The 18892-nt window shown below is 54.9% G+C and overlaps 6 protein-coding genes across 6 annotated transcripts; 3 read left to right on the top strand and 3 right to left on the bottom strand.

Moving 5' to 3' along the window:
* Nucleotides 1-1029: 1029 nt before the first annotated feature.
* G647_05131 (uncharacterized protein) lies at nt 1030-3854 on the top strand (the record flags this gene model as incomplete). Its single annotated transcript, XM_008729464.1, has 4 exons — nt 1030-1224; nt 1280-1407; nt 1460-1839; nt 1888-3854. The coding sequence occupies 4 exons, from the start codon at nt 1030-1032 to the stop codon at nt 3852-3854; spliced, it is 2670 nt and encodes an 889-aa protein (XP_008727686.1).
* A 2126-nt stretch (nt 3855-5980) lies between these two features.
* G647_05130 (uncharacterized protein) lies at nt 5981-7047 on the bottom strand (the record flags this gene model as incomplete). Its single annotated transcript, XM_008729463.1, has 2 exons — nt 5981-6133; nt 6205-7047. The coding sequence occupies 2 exons, from the start codon at nt 7045-7047 to the stop codon at nt 5981-5983; spliced, it is 996 nt and encodes a 331-aa protein (XP_008727685.1).
* A 761-nt stretch (nt 7048-7808) lies between these two features.
* On the top strand, nt 7809-10499 carry G647_05129 (uncharacterized protein; the record flags this gene model as incomplete). Its single annotated transcript, XM_008729462.1, has 2 exons — nt 7809-7943; nt 7992-10499. The coding sequence occupies 2 exons, from the start codon at nt 7809-7811 to the stop codon at nt 10497-10499; spliced, it is 2643 nt and encodes an 880-aa protein (XP_008727684.1).
* Nucleotides 10500-11244: 745 nt separating this feature from the next.
* On the bottom strand, nt 11245-13146 carry G647_05128 (uncharacterized protein; the record flags this gene model as incomplete). The annotated part of the gene is made up of 4 exons (XM_008729461.1): nt 11245-11754; nt 11908-12195; nt 12257-12716; nt 12776-13146. 4 exons carry the CDS (start codon nt 13144-13146, stop codon nt 11245-11247), a joined length of 1629 nt encoding a protein of 542 aa, XP_008727683.1.
* A 1186-nt stretch (nt 13147-14332) lies between these two features.
* G647_05127 (serine/threonine-protein kinase bur1) lies at nt 14333-16237 on the top strand (the record flags this gene model as incomplete). Its single annotated transcript, XM_008729460.1, has 1 exon — nt 14333-16237. One exon carries the CDS (start codon nt 14333-14335, stop codon nt 16235-16237), a length of 1905 nt encoding a protein of 634 aa, XP_008727682.1.
* A 499-nt stretch (nt 16238-16736) lies between these two features.
* Nucleotides 16737-17909, bottom strand: G647_05126 (uncharacterized protein; the record flags this gene model as incomplete). Its single annotated transcript, XM_008729459.1, has 1 exon — nt 16737-17909. The coding sequence occupies one exon, from the start codon at nt 17907-17909 to the stop codon at nt 16737-16739; it is 1173 nt and encodes a 390-aa protein (XP_008727681.1).
* Between the last annotated feature and the right edge of the window lie 983 nt (nt 17910-18892).

Below are 18892 nucleotides of genomic sequence, written 5' to 3'. Positions count from 1 at the left end.
ACTGATTTTGTCATCCTGAAACCGATCTGGCTCCCGGATCAAGCGAGGCGAGGTCGACGCAGTGAGTTGAGACTGATTTGTCGTAGTCTGATACACTGGAGCCCATCCACGCACGAAGCGAGGAAGCCACGCCCATGTTTGGCTGGCCCGGCCGTTCGCGGTCGAAAGCACGGGGAGGAAATACGCGTAAAGGCGGGTTGTGTTTGACATGACTTAGGTACCTAGGTATTCGTAGTGAGCGGTCAAACGCCTGGCATTCATTCTACTGCGCACCGTCCCCCGGATCACAGATCCTGCGTGCTTGCCGCGGGCGATCAGCGGGCAGCGGCGTCCGCCAAATAACTGATGGGCAACGGGCATGGGGATAATTATTGTTGCCTGGAGGAGTGCGTGGATCCTGGAATCGGGTTCGGTATAACCCGCCCAATGCAGCATAGCTCGCACGCCTATGCCGCCTGGGTTTCAAGGTGCTGCCCCCCCTGCTGGTCCTGCGCTTCGTCATAATGGGTCGGCGTGCGCTTGGTATCCTTAGGTCATAAACGGGCAAGGGCTAAGAGCTCTGATCTCAGGACCCTGCCATTGGCGTCGTAAATCGTACAATACGGAGTACCTACGGCTCACTGAGACCATGGCCATCTGTGACTACTTGATACACTTGAGACCTTCCTGAATTCCCCAGCTCGAATCTTGTCTGCCTGACTAATTCTCTTGCATTCCTCCTGAAGTTGTCCTCCGGCGTTCGTTATCTCCGGCTCACATTTGAGTCGCCCACTTCACTGCCTGCTTTGATCAGCTCTTCTCCCGGCTCTGTTCAGGTGATATCCTGGTGGCGATCAGAAACTACGATTGAAACCTCAAGATGAGGTGAGCCATTGGCTGAGCAGTTCTTGACCGTCCACGCCTTCATCCCTCCTTTCGGGCCGGATACCTGCTTCCCGTCTCACAAAGCGCTCGCCGCATTGTACAGCCCTCCTTTGAGAGACCACAAGAGCGTGGACAGCCACGGCAGCGGTAGCACCGGAACACATCATGGATCCCCGAGGGAGCATCGATGGGCTGTCCTATGACATGTCCTCGTTCGTCCCGCAGCAGCCGCCTCAGATATTCGGAGCATATAACCCAGACGGCACTCCCATACCCCCGACCCTGCCGCCAGGTGCATATTTTGGGGATTACGATGGAGGACTCGACGAGAATGATCCCAAGCGCCGGCGCATCGCAAGAGTGTGCCTCCCTCCGCTGCGCACAAAGAGTATGAGCATTCTGACCGTGACTGCAGGCCTGTGACATGTGCAGGAAGAAGAAGATCAAATGCGACGGGAAGATGCCCAAATGTGGCCACTGCATAAATTACAAAACGGAATGCGTCTTCACACAAGTGGAAAAGAAGCGCAATCCTCCCAAAGGGTAGGTGACATGGTGAGCGAGCAATTGGAATGGTACTGATGCACACTCCCAGAGCCAAGTACATCGAGGGTCTCGAGAATCGGCTTGGGCGCATGGAGTCGCTTCTGCGCATGTCCGGCCTCCTCTCAGAAGAAGAAGCTGGCAAGACAGACTTGGGCACACTCGAGAAGCGCCTGGCCGAGAAAGCCTCTTCGAAGGAATCCGCGACACAGAAGTCTGATTCTTCAGCGCCCTCGAAGAGTAGCTCGGCCTCTGTGGCGCCTGAGAACTCCCCCCAGCTAGGGTCTGCGCGGGCCTCTACAGAGACTCCTCGCGACACTGTCAATTCGCCGAGCACAGATGGTGACAAGTCAAGTCGGGAAGAGGTCGAAAATCTCTCCGAGGCCATGTGCTCACTCGTGACCAACAACGTGGGCGAGACCAGATACATCGGTATGTTCTCCCGTGCTTAGGCCTGAAGTTGGGACCTAACATGCCTAGGATCGTCATCAGCGTTCTCCATCTTCTCAAGTAAGGGCATCGAATGGGTCAACGAGAAAACCGGCGATACATCTTTCCAAGAAACCATTCAGAATGCTGTCAACGAAGACGACACCAAGTGGCAGTACTGGAAACCCGAGATCTTTGGAGACATCTTCGTCCGCCGAGTCTTCAAGCCTCTTCCGCCGAAAGAGGAAGCTCTGTCCCTGTTCAAGGACTTCTTCGAAAACTTTAACTGCATGTTTCCCTTATTCCATGAACCTACCTTCATGCACCTCGTGGAGAAGCAATACTCCAAAGATCCTTATGAAGGCAGTGGCTGGTGGGCGAGCATCAACGTCGCCCTCGCCATTGCTTACCGTATAAGAGTCATGAGCAACGTTGTTCCGCAAGAAGACGACCAAAAAGCGTGGCTTTACCTGAAAAACGCCATGGGGGTCATCACCGAGCTGACCTTACGGAACACGGACCTGCTCAGTGTGCAAGCTCTTCTGGGCATGGCCTTGTTCCTGCAAGGCACTCCGAATCCTCAGCCATCCTTTTTCCTCATTGCTGCTGCCATCAGGTGTTCTCACACCATAGGCCTCCACAAGCGTGGGTCGGCATTCAACCTCAACCCCATTGAGGTGGAGCAACGCAAGCGCGTCTTCTGGATTGCATATCTGCTCGACAAAGATGCGTGTCTGCGGGCGGGAAGACCGCCGGCTCAGGACGACGATGATATGAATGTCGAGTTGCCCTCAGAAGATCCTCCTGACAACATAGGCAACGTTCCACTAGCGGACGGTAAGAGCAAGATCAACCTTTTCCGCCTGATGTGCGAATTTGCCGTCATTTCCAGCAAGGTATATCGCCAGCTGTACTCTGTTAGGGCGTCAAAGCAAAGTGATGGTGAGCTTCTCAACACCATCGGGGAGCTCGACAGGGAGCTGGAGGCTTGGAAGGACAGCATACCTCTCGATTTCCGGCCAGAGCACGAGATCAAAACCTCACATACTCCTCTCATCTTGCACATCGTCGTCCTCCATTTCTCGTATTATAACTGCTTGACGACGATCCATCGCATGTCGGTGCACCACGGGTATTGGACGAGTCGACTATCGGAGTACGCTATTCAGGGACTCAACGCTCGTCCTCTCAATCCTCGAGTCTTCTCCTCGGCTGCACTGTGTGTCTCAGCTGCGCGGGCCTCCATCCACCTCATCAAATACATTCCCCAGGGCGATTTCGCCTGCGTCTGGTTGATTCTGTACTTCCCGGTTTCGGCCCTCGTCACTCTCTTTGCGAACATCTTGCAGAATCCTCAGGATACTCGTGCAAGAGCCGACATCAAGCTCATGGACCTTGTGGTGAACTTTCTGAGCAATGTGGCCCATGACGAGGGCTCCGGATCGATCAATCGGATGCTCACTGTCTGTGCCGAGTTTGCTCGTATTGCCAAAGTGGTGATTGAAAAGGCCGAGAAGGAGGGTTCCAAGCGAAAACGCAGGCTTGTGCCAGAAGAAGTCATGCGTGTCAACCAGTCGGCCATGGCACAAGTACAGTCCCAGCTCAATGGGCGGAGAGCTGGTTCTCGAAGATCAAGTGGCGCCGGCGGCTCGCCGCATCCAGGGCTTGGCCACTTACCGTCGACGGCCAGCATGGCAGCAACGAATTTAGCGGCCCACTCACCAAGCACGACGACTCCCAACAACACCAACAACCACATCTTCAATATGTCAGCGTTCGACAACGACTATGTCGATATGCTTTCAGCGCCTGGCCTCAGCCCTGATCTCGGTAGCCAGCAAATCCCCAGCTCCACAGTGTCGCCGCTTAACGCAAGTTCTTTCCAACAACCCTTTGTCCCCCAGGACTTGTGGCAGATGCCGATGACATTCGAGTGGGATTGGGCAGAAACTTTCGGCCAACCAAGTTATAACGACTTCATCTTGAGCGACACCATGAACGGAATGCCTCAGCAATGATGTATGAAATACGCTCAACGTTACCAGCATGCAGACGGGGGAGTTTTCCATCATCTTCGTTTCTGCGACGAGGAGGACAGTAGGGAGTTAGTAATTCTGTCGGGCAAAACTGTACCAATACATGATACCCCCTCCTACACATCGATTCCGTCAGATTCAATATCCATGGTGTGCTTCGATCTCGCCGGAGACTGCTCGGGAAAAGAGAAGCTGTCCGATTGAGGTATGTGAGTTCTCTCCGGCCTGTGATCAATTCGCCAGGCGTCACTGTTTTGGTACAGCCTCGTCGATTTTGAAACCTTACAACGCTGCGCATTTCCGTTTACCACGAGATCCAATTGCCTGCCTCTCTTCGTCACTTTCTCCATCCAACCATGAAGACCAATCTTCCAATTGTTTGCTTGCAACCGGCCCCTCAATTTCGCGCGCAGTTTACCTTTGCAATTGCCTTTTTGTATGCGCGGTGTTTTGTACCTCTTCCTCAATTCTCAAGCGACTGCAATACGACCATCCCCTCTCATATTGCCTGCGCAGCAGACCTGCTCACACGACGGGAGTCTGCCCTTTCATCTCGAACCTCTACTCTTCTGGAACCCCACCAGCAACGGCCTTAATCTCATCGCAAGAACAGCGCGATCCTTGGTCTCCAAAGTTCGCCAGACCTCGCCCAACCCGCCACTTGCGACCTCCACCGTCAAACATGAAACAACAGCTCAAATGCAACCAGCAGTCGCTCAGCGGGAGGCTAGCAAGGCCTTCAACGCCAAGTTGCTTCACGACAACAAAGCCGCCGGCTAAGAAGCAGAACGCCGAAACCGAACGCCTCAATACCTCCAACGTCGACCTGCAACTAATAACTCTTGCGTACCGAAAAGAGACGTTGGAGTCCAACGAGGCTTTCAGTGCTGAGGTGCTTTCAAGAAGACAAGGGCCGTCCTCGAACTTCTGGTTGCGGAGCATCAAGCCAGTGACAACTCAGCACAGCAGCGCGTAGAGTGGAAAGACGACGAGATCCAACGACTTAAGGAAGTTGTTAAAAAGAGGCGGAAGGTGCACTATTCCAAGAGAAGGAGAAGTCTGACAGGTTGACAATCACCAATGCCCTCTTGCAGAATCGACAAACGGTCGATTCGTTGAAGGACGAGGATTCCGGAGAAGGGAAGAAGAAATCTTCCACCTGAGAAAATGAGCCGCAGCCACAACGGCGACGAAACGACAGCCAGAATCCCAACCCGGCCGTGCTTCGGCGAGGGAGAAACAGCTCGTTCCCGTTCAAGAAGAGGACAATGACCGCGTCAAAGTCCTTCTTCCAAAGCATCGGGACGAACTGCTCGAATAAACTCAGAGCCTCGTCGCGAAGTGGGAGCACAAGGATGGCCAGGTTGGAGGACAAGAATGAGAGACTTGAAGCCAAGATCGGCGATCTAAACGATGAGAAGAAAGGGCTTCATGCAGCGTGCTATCCACCATGGCCAGGAAATCCTTGACAACGGGCCTTCCAACAATGCCCAAGGCCGACGTCGTCGACTGGGTGGCGACGGAGGTCATTGCCGAGTTGCTGTCTAGTCATGGTCGTGCTCGTGCTCCCGCTCCTACCTCGGCCCCAGAGCTGGCTGGCATAGAGGAAACCTAGAGACATAGAGGACGCGGAGGAGGCGGCGGCGTCGTCGTCGTCGTCTTTTGAGCATCCTGTTGTCGCTCCTGATGTTGCTGTCGCTCCCGACCATATTGATCCCTAGGAGACAGACTCAAACGTGGTGAAACCGCCATCCATAAAGCCCAGTGTCTCTACAACAAGTCTTCGTGCCTCGACGCCAAACACTCCCATTCCAGCTCCCCGTCGTCAAGGTGAGGTGCAAGAGATTGGCCTCGCAAGCAGCAGGGTACTAGGCTCGACACTCGAAGAGAAATCGAAGGGAATATGATGGAAAGGGAGAGATTCGAAGCAATGGGACGTGATCGACAATAGACAAGGGAACAGCCGACCGCCGACGGCCAATGGCCTAAGGAACCATCGATGAATCAGAGAGACGGAAGGCCACATGAGAAGATGGGGTACGCCGTAGTGGTGGAATACAATGTCTCTGGACACTGGTTTCTTCTCACTCCGTTCTACCTCATTTCTCCTAAAGACCCAAACCTTCAGCGAAGTCCTTACACGACACACAGAACCCCCAAGTCTTCGCACAGTTGAATTCGATGCTCTCCTGGGAGCTCGATGGGCTTGTTGTGCCAGCGCCGTCGGAGAGGAGAACTGAGTCGTATCCTCTGGAGAAAGCCTGGAAGAGGATGCAATTTCAGCCGAGGCACGACACGAGAGATCATGTTCAATCACGAAAGGGAGACTTACATCCTGCAGGCTTCCACCGACGCATTGATCGGTATTGACGCCAGCAAAGAACAACGTCTTAATCCCCTCCCTGTCCAGGAACTCGGTGCAGTCGGTCCTTTCGCCCCACAGACCGGACATACGATTCTTGTGAATCCACACATCTGGGGGATTTGCCTTCTTCCCCTCTTCTTCGTACGACTGCTTGAGCTCTGGAGTCAGGTCGGCGTTCCAGGTGTCTCTCATCAAAAGTCTGCCGCCTTGCACGGGCGATCTTCCGTCGTCTATGGTGACAGGCCCAATCTCCTGGCCAAGACCCCTGTAGATCCTGGGATTCTTGCCCGAAGTCTCGATCTGCGGGTCCGGAAACTTGTGGCAACCCTCGTTCACGCCGTGAGAGTCGATCGCCGCCTGCTTCTTCTCGACCTTCTCATATGACTCCCACTCCGAGGCAAGGACGGTCTCAAAGCCAAATGCCCTCAGCGTTGCGGGTGGCATCTCGTCGATTTCCTGCTGTGTGAGGCCCCAATTCAGCCAGATGATTCGCACGCCGGCTTTGCGCGCAGCAGGAATTGCATACTTCAGTAGCTGCTGCTGCGCGAGAAGGCCCTTCGAGTCCCCTGGGCGGCCTAGCTGCGGGGAGAGGAAGAAGTTCTGCATGTCGATGATCACAAGGGCTGACTTGGGTGGGTGTATTGTAATGGGCAGGGTGTTGGTTTTGATGGTGTAATTTGGGGTGGGTGTGGCGGAGGTGGGTGTCGGTGGGTGAGTGAGGTCGAAGCCTGTCTTGGAATCATAGAGCCAGAAGGTGGAGGAGGGGTTCCCGATGATGGCTTTGCGGTGACTTGTGTCGGTGTTGTCCATGTCGATGGCGATGTCGATGTCGATAGGAGCCTGTCTATACGGAGTATCGGTCAAGGAGGAGTGAGGGTGGGATCAGTTCGTCTTGAACACACCGATGTCACCAAACTTTCGAACACTGAACTTGGGTATGACTCGCCTTGAGAACAGCTGGCACCGTAAGAAACAATCCCTCTTCCCATCTCATCATCACCGCTGGCCATCGCTAAGTAGTTGGTAGTCCTGCTCGTACTATTCTTGAACCCCGCAGCGATAAGCATCACATCCAAAAGTGGAAGGAGCGGCGGCGGGAGGCGAGCCACAGCGGCAACGGGAAGCCATGCTTGAGGTCGATGCTTGTGTCCTCGCGCTCTTCTCCGGGCTGGCGTCGGCCGCTCACTCAACACAGGCGCGTGTTTTCATACCCCGTCCTCGCAGGATTCAGCCTCTCCAGCCTTCCTCGTGATACGGATACTGCGTGGACAGACTGTCGCGGGGTGACTTTGGGTGACTGCAGTGTCACTACACGATGACGTCGAGCATGCATCAGTTGACACTATGCCTAACCGGGATAGTGCCTCAGGGTCTCGAAGCACGAGGGCAATTAAGTAATTAATTAATTACCCCACAAAGATCGAAAGGTAAATAGAAAACTGTCCACACGAGGCTGTCCAGCACAAGACACCGCTATTCTTCCTCTCCCGTCTGTATCTTTCGTTTGCATAGCGTTATCGATAAGCTCCCTCTGTCTCTGAACGCTCTGAGCTTCCCAGAAATCACTCACCATGGCCCTTCTCCAAGCTCGAGTCAAGAGCATCCTGTCAGGCGACACCATGATCATCACCAACCAAAAGGGCGCGGAACGAACGCTGTCGCTCGCCTACATCAGTGCACCACGGTTGAAGAGAGAAGGCGATGAGGTTGGTGACATGGACTGGCAGTCTACCAGCCCCTGCTGACCTCTGCAGCCTTTCGCTTTCCAATCCCGTGAGTTCATTCGAGAACTCGTCTTGGGCAAGGTCATTCAGTTCCAAATCCTATATGCCATTCCGACTACGAAGCGCGAATACGGTCGAGTCATACTGCCCGACGGCAAGGAACTGCCCAATCTGATCGTGCAGGAAGGTTGGGCCAAGGTGCGGGAAGACGCCGGAAAGAAAGAGGACGACGAGGAAGCTCTGGCATACCTCGACAAGCTCAGGTCGTTAGAAAGCGAGGCAAAGTCCCAAGGCAAAGGCCTGTGGGGCAAGGGCGGCCAGATCGAGAACTCGTCCGAAGTCTCCGATCCAAATGCTTTCGTGGAGCAACACAAAGGCAGGAAGATTGAGGCCGTCATCGAGAGGGTCTTGACAGGAGACCGCTTAATCGCTCGTCTCCTCCTCACGCCCACAAAGCACATTCAGACCATGCTTGTCCTGGCTGGAGTACGAACTCCCGCAACCAAGAGAACGACGCCAGAAGGCAAGGATGTTCCCGCCGAGCCTTATGGTACCGAGGCGCACTCCTTCGTGGACGAGAGACTACACCAGCGCAAAGTAAACGTCGAGCTGCTTGGAGTCACGCCGCAGAATCAGCTAATTGCAAATGTCCTACATCCAAAGGGGAACATTGCCATGTTCCTCCTCGAGGCTGGCCTTGCCCGGTCCAATGACCAACACGTAACCCTGCTCGGAAATCAAATGGCCCAGTTCAGAAATGCAGAGAACGCGGCAAAGAATGCAAGAAAGGGCGTATTCACTGGTGCTACAGCCTCGAAAGCTGCCGGCGTCCAGGAGGCCGACTTCACGGTAGTCCGTATCCAGAATGGCGAGACTGTCTTCATCCGGACTCGATCTGGGGAGGAACGAAAAGTCACACTCTCAAGTATACGTCAACCCAAACCGTCCGACCCGAAACAAGCTCCTTTCCAGGCAGAGGCCAAGGAGTTTCTCAGAAAGCGACTCATCGGCAAACATGTCAAAGTGTCCATCGACGGTAAGAAGCCAGCATCAGAGGGCTTCGAGGAGCGCGAAGTGGCTACAGTGTCTGTAGGTGGAAAAAACGTCGCTCTGGCATTGGTGGAAGCCGGCTATGCCTCGGTCATACGCCACCGTCGCGATGATGATGACCGCTCGCCAGATTACGATGCTTTGCTGCTGGCTGAGGAGTCGGCGCAGAAGGACACCAAGGGCATGTGGTCAGAAAAGCCTCCCGCCGCAAAGCAATATCAGGATTATTCGGAAAGTTTGCAGAAGGCCAAGATGGAAGCATCAGTCCTGCAAAGGCAGAAGAAAGTCCCGGCTATTGTGGACTTTGTTCGATCGGGCTCTAGATTCGTCGTCCTTGTCCCCCGTGAGAACGCCAAGTTGACTTTTGTCCTCTCCGGCATTCGCACGCCGAAGCCGGCGCGTCAATCTGGAGAAGCAGCTGAGCCCTTTGGGCAAGAGGCATATGACTTCGCCAACAGAAGATGTATGCAGCGTGACGTGGAAATCGATGTCGAGGACACAGACAAGGTTGGTGGGTTCATTGGAACGCTCTATGTCGGCCGAGAAAACTTCGCAAGAGCGCTTCTGGAAGAAGGTCTTGCAGAGGTCCATGCGCATTCGGCCGAGAAAAGCGGCCACTCCAACGAGCTCTTCGCTGCAGAGAAAAAGGCAAAGGAGGCGCGCAAGGGTATGTGGCACGACTGGGATCCTAGCAAGGACGACGAGGATGATGATCTTACGCCACCTACTAATGGCAACGCGGGCACGAATGGAGATGCAGCTGAGCCCGCATCAAGGAAGAAAGACTACCGGGACGTCGTTGTCACTCACGTCGATGAAACCGGCAAGCTCAAGATCCAACAAGTCGGAGCTGGCACAACCGCGCTGACCGAGTTGATGAACGCCTTCAAGTCGTTCCATCTGAACAAGGCCAACGATCAACCGATCGCCGGGCCTCCCAAAGTCGGCGATATCGTCGCCGCCAAGTTCACCGCTGACGACCAATGGTACCGTGCCCGCGTGCGACGAGTCGATCGCGACGGGAAAAAGGCTGATCTGACGTACCTCGACTACGGCAACTCGGAGACCGTCCCCTGGACACGCCTACGATCACTAACACAGCCGCAGTTTTCCACGCAGAAGCTGAAACCCCAGGCTACAGACGCTGTGCTTTCCTGCCTCCAGCTCCCGACGTCGGAGCAATACCTCCGCGACACGGTCGACTTCCTCATGGAACAGACAGACGGACGCGAACTCGTTGCCAGTGTCGACTTCGTGGCCCCAGAAGGGACATTGCACCTCACGCTCCTCGACCCCAAAGTGTCAAGTAAAATTGAGGAGAGTATCAATGCAGAAGTCCTCCGGGAGGGGTTGGCCATGGTGCCTACCAAGTTGAAACCGTGGGAGAGGCAAGCCGGGGACACATTGGCCAAGTTCAAAGAACTGCAGGAAGAGGCCAAGAAGGAGAGACGCGGCATGTGGGAGTACGGTGACCTGACAGAGGATTAGTTTTATAGGAGTGAAGGGGTGCAAGAACGAGAAGCGAACCTTTCAATATATGACGATGACGCAGCAAAGGGAAAAAGTCAAGCAATGCATCTTTGAGCTGAGCGGCTTTGCACATGCATATTGATATCCAAAAAAACAAGTCCAAATCCCATGCACCCGACCGGTTGCTTGGCTTCAATACTGGCAGGGTGTACATCGGAGACCGCCGATTCTATCTCCCGCGCGGGTGTGACCTACCATCTCTCGTCGCCTATGGAGGTAGGTACCTAGGTACGTATGAGAACAACAACTCTCGATACTTTCAAGACAGTCGTCCGAGCGTTGCAAGCGCCGCTTCAGTTGGTGAAACACTTCAGTAAACACGAGCACGACCGCGGACACACGATCGGTGGCTCAGACCATTTTTCCGTCTCGTCCATACACAAATTCCCATCCGTGTCCTACTGAGTGCTTGTTTCGTCTACAGCGGAAGAACCACGTCGCGGGGATTCTCCGCCCATCGCACACCCATGTATAATGCTTCATGCTCCAATACGTTGAAAATGACCTTGATCGGGTACGGGGCACCCCCTCGTTGTCGTGATCTGCTATTGATGTCCGCTGCGGCTTCTCGAGGTTGACCTTTCAAGCGATGTCTTCTCTTTCTTCTCCCACAGCAGGTGCAGGCACAGACATGATCCGAAGCGTCCCCCACTGCTGTCGTGATCTGGCTTTTGACGTGCATTGCCGCTTCGAGGTGACCTTTTCAGGCGATGTGTCCTCTTTCGTCTCCCGCCGCAGGTGCAGGCACAGGCATGAGTTCCTGATCGTGGGGGCGTGTGGCAGCGCTGTTTTCTTTCCGGTCCCTAAGTCCCGTCTTGGTCTCGGTATGTTCTTTGCTCAGCTCCGTCCTGGTCACAAGCCCGGCCGCGACGAGGCCGAGCGCCGCCATGCAAGTGCAGGTGATCCACAGGTTCCGCAGACTCGACGCGAAGGCCTGCTTGATCGCCAACTTTTGAGCTTGGTCGGCGACCTTGGAGATGAGATTGATATGCGTGGCGGCGTCGGGGCCGGACAGGTCGTCGACCAGGTCGGTCGAAAGTCCGTGAGCTTGTAAGCTTGATCTTTCGAGACGCATTCCGTTCTGGAAGATGACGCCGCCAATGACGATGGATAGGGAGACACCGATGTTGCGCATGACTCCGAGGGTAGCGGTCGCCGTGGCCATGTCGTCTTGAGAGACGAGAGCTTGGAGAGCAATGTAGGGGGGGTCGAACTGGGAGCATGTTAGAACGGGCGTCCAGGTCTACTGGTGTGCAGGGCCAAGTCGACTGCTGGGCGTGCATCGGCATCGGCATCGGCAACCGTGCTGACCATCGCTGCCATGGCTGTGGTCGTGGAGGGATTGAGAAAGTTAAGGACGGCTTACTAGTAGACCTACTCCCAGACCCGACAGAACTTCAGAGGCAGCGATTGAGCCGATGGAGGAGGTGGCGTCAAGATGGATGTAGAGCCCGTTACCGACTGTGAGCAGCACCACGCCCACCCAGATCAGTTCGATGTACCGTCCGAGCTGGTGGATATAGATCCCCCCGGCAACACCGGTGAATGCTTCCGTGAGGATCAGTGGGAGGAGGAGCAGCCCGGAGCGGAGTGGCGATGCTTCTTTCGCGGATTGGAAGTACAGTGGTAGGTAGTACTCTGCGGAATTAAGAACCTGGGGCCGCCCGGTCAGCGCTGGGGCCCGTCATTCGACCACACAACTGGATTGCACTTACGAAATGCTGGATGAAGCCAAGAGCAAGGCACGCGACATTCGACTTGTTTCGGAACACCCCCAGAGGCATTATCGGGTGGCGGGCCAGACGACCCTCGTTGAACACGAACAGGATGATCATGAAAGCACCGACGCCGATGAGGCAAATGACCTTGGGAGAGTCCCAGGGATAGGCTGCGCCCCCGAAATTGAGACCGAGCAGCAGCATCACCATCAGACCTACCATGCAGAGGCTGCCCGTCCAGTCGATGGCTTTGATGCCTGCGGCAAACTCGGTCTTGGGGTTATGCACATCCAGGAAAACGAGCAACAGGCAGAACGCCGGTCCACAGATCGGAAGATTGATCCAGAAGATCCACCTCCACGACAAAAGCTGGGTAAAGGCACCTCCCAGTACTGGGCCGACTCCGCCGGCAACGGCCCAGGTCGTGTGAAGAAGGCCCAGGAATAGTGCTCGACTCCTGTGAGAAATGTCAATCGCGTGGGAAGGAATATCATGCTGAAGGGAGGATGACCGCACCTCATGCTAAACAGATCCGACACAACAATGTTGATGAGCGTCATGAACCCGCCTGCAGATACGCCTTGGAGAGAACGACCCACGATGAGCATAGCCATGCTGTTTGACAGGGCACATACGATGGAGCTGGCGGAGTATAGGGCAACCCCCAGTAGGAGGATTGGCTTCCTCCCCCATATGTCTGACAGTTTCGCCCACACAGGACTGCAGGCGCTCGTGGCAATGACATATGAGGCTCCGATCCAGGAGTAGCCTGCTGCTGATTCGAGTTCGGAGCATATCGTAGGAATGGCGGTGGCTACCACGGTAGTGTTGAGAGCACCGATGAAGAGGGTGGACTGGAAGATGGAGGACAATTGCACGTCAGCCATTTGGATGAATTGTATGCCGCTGGAGAACCCGAGTGGATGTGTCTATCGAGCCCTATGCCTACTCACGAAAAGAGCAACCATGACGGTGAATGTCCTGAATGTGCTTCGTCGCTGAACGGGGCCGGGGTTGGACACGACAGCTGGAGACAATCCCGATCTGTCCCTGTCATGGCTCCTCCTCGAGGCGTCGTCGCCATGAGGCTGCCGTACCGCTGTCAGTGCAGCGGAATCGATCGTGTCATCCACGCGCGAAGGGACTTTCGATGCCATTGCAATAAAAGGGAGCGAGAGTACGAGGGTCACACCGGATGTGATTGAGAGTGGGACAAGTACTGGACGGGCAGAAGCAACATGCGCCTATATGATCACGACGACTACCCTATACGCGCCGAGACAGTATTGTTACGCCCTGTGACCTAATGTATCTATCCCATACTCCGTACATGGGCTCGATAATTAGCTTGGAAGCGAAGGTCGCGAGCGCTGCATGCTGTCGGGAGTTGGACGCCTTGAGACACGTATCACGTGATCTAACTCCGCGTGCATTGTTGATATGGCCCACCAGAGAACTACGGTGAGCTTTTCGGCACGAGCCGCAGGTTCCGATCTGGACTCGCAGTCTTGGGAGCAGGCGGGGGACAAGCGAGAATCGATGCAATCTGGGTGAATCTTGCTGAGTCTGCAGGCGTGTCAAGTGCCGCCCAATGACGATTTATCTATCATGTTGTCAAAGCAGAACATTTGTGCGCGTAGAGTCAGGCTTGCGCTCATCGTCGGATCTGCGAGAATGAACCTTGGTTGAGTCTGGCGCAGCAAGAGAGACACACCAGTCGTGTCGGCCTTGACAGTCCATTCAGTCGCGTCTGACTTGAACTTCAACTCCCCATCCCTTCAAGGCGCATTCCCGCCTTCCACGAACCTTCTCACACTCCACCTTCGATTCGCGCGGCGACGGTGTCAAGCCGCAACTCCCTCCTGTCTCCGTCTTGAGCCTCATGACGAATAAACAGCTCGCATTGCGGCCGCGGCCCTGTCTGTAGCATTTCGCTCCCGCAACTTTACGATCGACGAACGCAACCGCATTGCGCCTGGCACGTCTTCAGACATTTGGTGATCATTGGTGTTTGGGGCACAACAATCTTCGCCTATAGTCGGCCGGTCCAAGGCCTGGGAATTTGGCAGCGCCATGTCGAGCGATTCACAACGTCCGAAGAAGACGCTTGAACGGCTTGACGATGGCAGACCGCGCTTCCGTGGCTGTTCGAAAATCACCGAGTATGAGTACTTGGGCAAGCTGGGAGAAGGTACCTTTGGCGAGGTCTCAAAGGCACGGTCGAAGAGAACGGGGCAGTTGGTGGCGCTGAAGAAGATCTTGATGCACAACGAGAAGGATGGCTTTCCCATTACTGCGCTGCGCGAGATCAAACTGTTGAAACAACTGGACCACGTCAACATCCTGAAGCTCGAAGAAATGGCGGTCGAGCGGCCCAAGAATGCGAGCAAGAAGACGAGCATGTTCATGGTGACGCCTTATATGGACCACGATCTCTCCGGCCTTCTTGAGAATCCCGATGTTCACTTTACCGTGCCCCAAATAAAGTGTTATATGAAGCAACTACTCCAGGGTTGCGCATACCTGCATGAGAACAAGATCCTACATCGCGACATGAAAGCCGCCAACCTCCTCATCAATAACCGAGGAATCCTCCAGATCGCAGATTTTGGCCTGGCTCGGCCTTACGACGACGAACCGCCGCGACCCGGCCAAGGAGGGGGCGAGGCCACACGAGAATACACCACACTCGTCGTCACGAGATGGTATCGTCCACCCGAACTCTTGCTGCAGCTGCGCAAGTACACCACTGCCATCGACATGTGGGGAGTTGGCTGTGTCTTTGGGGAGATGTTCAAGCACAAGCCAATCTTGACCGGAGACAGTGATCTCAACCAAGCGAAGCTGATATTCGAACTGCTGGGATCGCCAAATGATGATACTATGCCGGGTTGGCGAGAACTCCCTGGTGCCGAGGCGATCGCCGAATTTGAACAAATGCCGCCAACGCTCAATCGCCAGTTTCGCGATCTCGAACCTTTAGCTCTATCGTTGCTAAGCGAACTGCTGAAGCTCGACTGGCGGAAACGTATCAATGCTATCGACGCACTGAAACACCCCTACTTTCACAGCATGCCCTATCCTGCGCGACCTGAAGAATTACCCTCGTTCGAAGATTCACACGAGCTGGATCGAAGAAAATTTAGAGATCAGAAATCCAAACGACCACCGGCACCTGCTGGTGGATCCGTGGGCATCGGTCCGCAAGGCGAATGGGGTATCGGCGGACGGCCTCCGCCGTACGATGGCAGAGGTCCCGTGAATCATGGGCCTCCTTCTCGCGTTCCTGGCGGCAGGCAACCCCATGCCAACGGTCACAACCATGGCTACAGTCGCCGACCTCCTGGCCCTCCTGGTCCAAATGGCGCCTATGGTGGCGGCCCTGATCATCGGGGACCAATCTCTCATCCTCCACCGCATCGAGACTTTCCAGCTTATGACCAACATCATCGTCCTCCGCCGTACGACGATTCTTACCCACGCCGACCTCCTGTGGAGCACTCCTTGCCACCTCGTCCGCTGCCCTCAGAGGTCGATTCTTACCGCTATGGTCCGCCGGATTTCCCCCCTTATCGCGACGACGGGCGTGGTCCGCCACCGCCAAGATCTCGAGTCCCGCCTGCTGGATCAGGCGGTGGTGCTCCAGCAGGCGGCCATCGGGATACTTATATTCCATCATATTCTAGCGCAGATCCGAACGTGGCTCCGCCGAAACAGAGATGGAGAGATGATCGGCCGCCGTACAGGGATGCTGGACCTGACTATGGCGAGCCACTCCGTTACGATGAGCCCGGTGTTCGAGAAGGCCATGATCGAGACAGAGACCGAGAAAGACGGCCGAGGAGTAGAAGTCCAATGCGGGACTGGGACCGGGACAGGCGAGACAGGGATCGGGATCCAGACAGAGACAGGCACTACAGAGATCGCGACAGGGACCGAGGGTTTGCTGGTGGCGGACAGGATCCGTATCGTCGCTAGGTACGACGAGGTTCGGGCCAAAGTTCCGCTTCAGGTCATGGTGATGCTGTTAAGGGTATTGCCAGAAAACACGACCTTGCCGAAAACTATCAGTACATGCAAGTTGGGCAAATACAGCAGTAGTATCAACAATGCCGAGCCTGGGACTGCGCAATTTGCAAGGTCAATGGGTTGGAAGGATGATTCTTGCATATGCATAGCGATCGGCGCAGACAGACTCTCGTTGCCAGAAAGACGGCAGCTTTCCTTCCAGCGTATGGCGCATGGCTATGAGGGTCTTGTGTACTTCACTTTCCTCGAGGCGCCGACATGAACGATGGACAATGGGTGATACGTATAAAGAATGTGCGGTCGAGCCGGCCAGAAAATTCAATCGCCCCTTTCGACTTTCAGGTCTCCTCAGCGACTTTGAACAGGAAGGATATGGCTAGCTCGTGCACCGATGTATCAATGCCTCAAACATTCGATGCCCTGTCGAGCTGCACATGTCGCCACTGTCTCAAGTGAGGCCAGCGAATAGATCATCTATTGCGTTCTTATGTTTCTTCCTGGCCTTCCCTTGCTTGAGCTTGCCAACCCTCCCGGCACCGTTGATAGTGGTCTCGCTCTTTCCCTGAGCGACCGTCTCGTCGGGGACTATCATTCTTCCAACAGCAGGATGGGGCCAAGCTGACGCCAGGCGATTTGTTGGGGGCCTCGGTTTTCCCTCTTCCGGTATCTTCGGTATAACTGCCGTCGGACCGGCCCTCCTCGAGTGACCCCCGTCAGACGGAGTGTTTGTTACCTTCTTGTTTTTGTCAGAGCGGATGTTTTGCCTTTCCTTTGCATCGTCCTCGCTCGTATTCCTTTCCACGATTTCTCCCACGTCATCACTATCATATTGTCTCTCGATTAGCTCACCGCTGTGTGGTCCCGTCACCCGCAGACTCGTCGCCTCACCAGTAGCGACCACTTCTCGGAGGTTCTGCGTTTCCGTGATCTTGGTACCTCCTAGGCGGTCGCCGCTTCTTCTGGCAGGTTCGGGGGCACCGGTCACGCTCACAATATCAGCGAGCACGCCTACCAGCACGACGCCCAGATTCGCGAACTGAGTGTCTCCCACCAAACTTGAGAAGCCAATATACGCCTTTGGCAACAGGACTTCACGTACCCACTGCACCCACGCTTCCTTCTCGGTGCGAAGTTGGCTTTCCCGTTCAAACCGCTTTCTGACATGATGGCCACGGCTGTGGCTGCCTAGCAATTGGCTCTCGGACTTGAGTCGTCGCTCCTCATCCTCCAATGCCATAAGGCGAGAGGTGCCCTTCCGGAGAGAGGACAGCGTTCTCCACCAGGGCTGCGTACGATGTTGGTTTTTGTTCCGGACCCAGAGCTTGTCAAGCAGATTTTTGGCGAATGACAGAGCGGTAACATTGCCCTCGGAGTTTGAGCTCAAAGCTGTAGCCGAATGCCTGATATTGGTCTTGGCATCTGCTCCAGTGCTGGATCGATCCGCCCGTTGACGCCTTACTTTCGGTGGGTGACGCCCGCGTGGCGGTTGAGGACGGGCGTGCTTTTTCCTCACTGCAGCCGTTGGTGTCTTCCCTCGTGATTGCAAACGTTCGTGAAAGCCACTCTGAAAGGGTCCGTGTGAGAGCTTCTGCCTCTTGGAATCCCTTGGATCTGTCTCCATCGCAGTAGCCGTAGAAGCGTCGACCAATGGACCTGACCCATTTCTCCGCTTTCCTACACCATCGGGCATTTCTTGTCCGCCAATGTCTCGGGCACCGAGAAGTGAAATTGCCCAACACTCTTAGGCTACGCGGGTGTTACGCGTGCCTACATAGATATCATCACATAGTCCTGAAGAGCTCATATCACACCAAGGGGTCAAAAGAAGTTCTTAGTGTCTCATGGCACCATAATGCTTGGGATCCTACACAGTGCTCAGTACGATTATTCACCAGGCACAAGCCAAAATGCAAAAGCTTCATTTGACGCTTGGCGGCGGAGCACCCATACCAGGCTAGTGCAAATCTGGAATAGCTCCTAGCTAGCTCTTTACACCGTGGCTCCATCAACTTCGACTCTCTCTCATCTCTCAAGTCAGTCATATCGGAACCGCCTCAATCAGAACAGCTTCACCGCTTACTGTACTCCGTACTCTCTGGCAATCTTCAGTATCGACCTACTCCTCACCTCGGCACTTCGGAGGGTGAAGGAGCTTTTCAACCAGCTAGACCCTTGGCAATGGTAAGGATGTCCACTGCGCCTGGTAATCAGCTCGTATTGATGTCAGCTCACGTTATTGACCGGCTCGGCGACCAGGAAGATGGTGAGCAGGTTCGAGTCGATTAAGCTATGGCATCGAGCAAGATTGCCGAGACTGAAACAGGTACCAAGCACCGCTCGGAAACATCGCCACTATACTCATTCAGGTGTAAGGATCCCCGGTTTCGTATATCCCTGGTCAGGGCGCCTTTGGCCGATGATATTTATATGACAAGGCCCCCGTCTTCCGGAGCGCGGCCCTGAAACCGCTGCAACTGAGCCTCTTCAGCGTCCACATCCACGAGATGATGGGGTCAACCGAGATTCTGCTGACAATCATCTACAACTCCATTTGTGCGGCCGCATCTCGTCGGCGGAGTCCGTGAACCTGCCGTTTGGTTTTGA

This window comes from Cladophialophora carrionii (assembly GCF_000365165.1).
Source record: "Cladophialophora carrionii CBS 160.54 unplaced genomic scaffold supercont1.4, whole genome shotgun sequence".
NCBI lineage: Eukaryota > Fungi > Ascomycota > Eurotiomycetes > Chaetothyriales > Herpotrichiellaceae > Cladophialophora > Cladophialophora carrionii.
The sequence above is the reverse complement of the archived record's forward strand: the minus strand, read 5'-3'. Positions and strand labels throughout refer to the sequence as shown.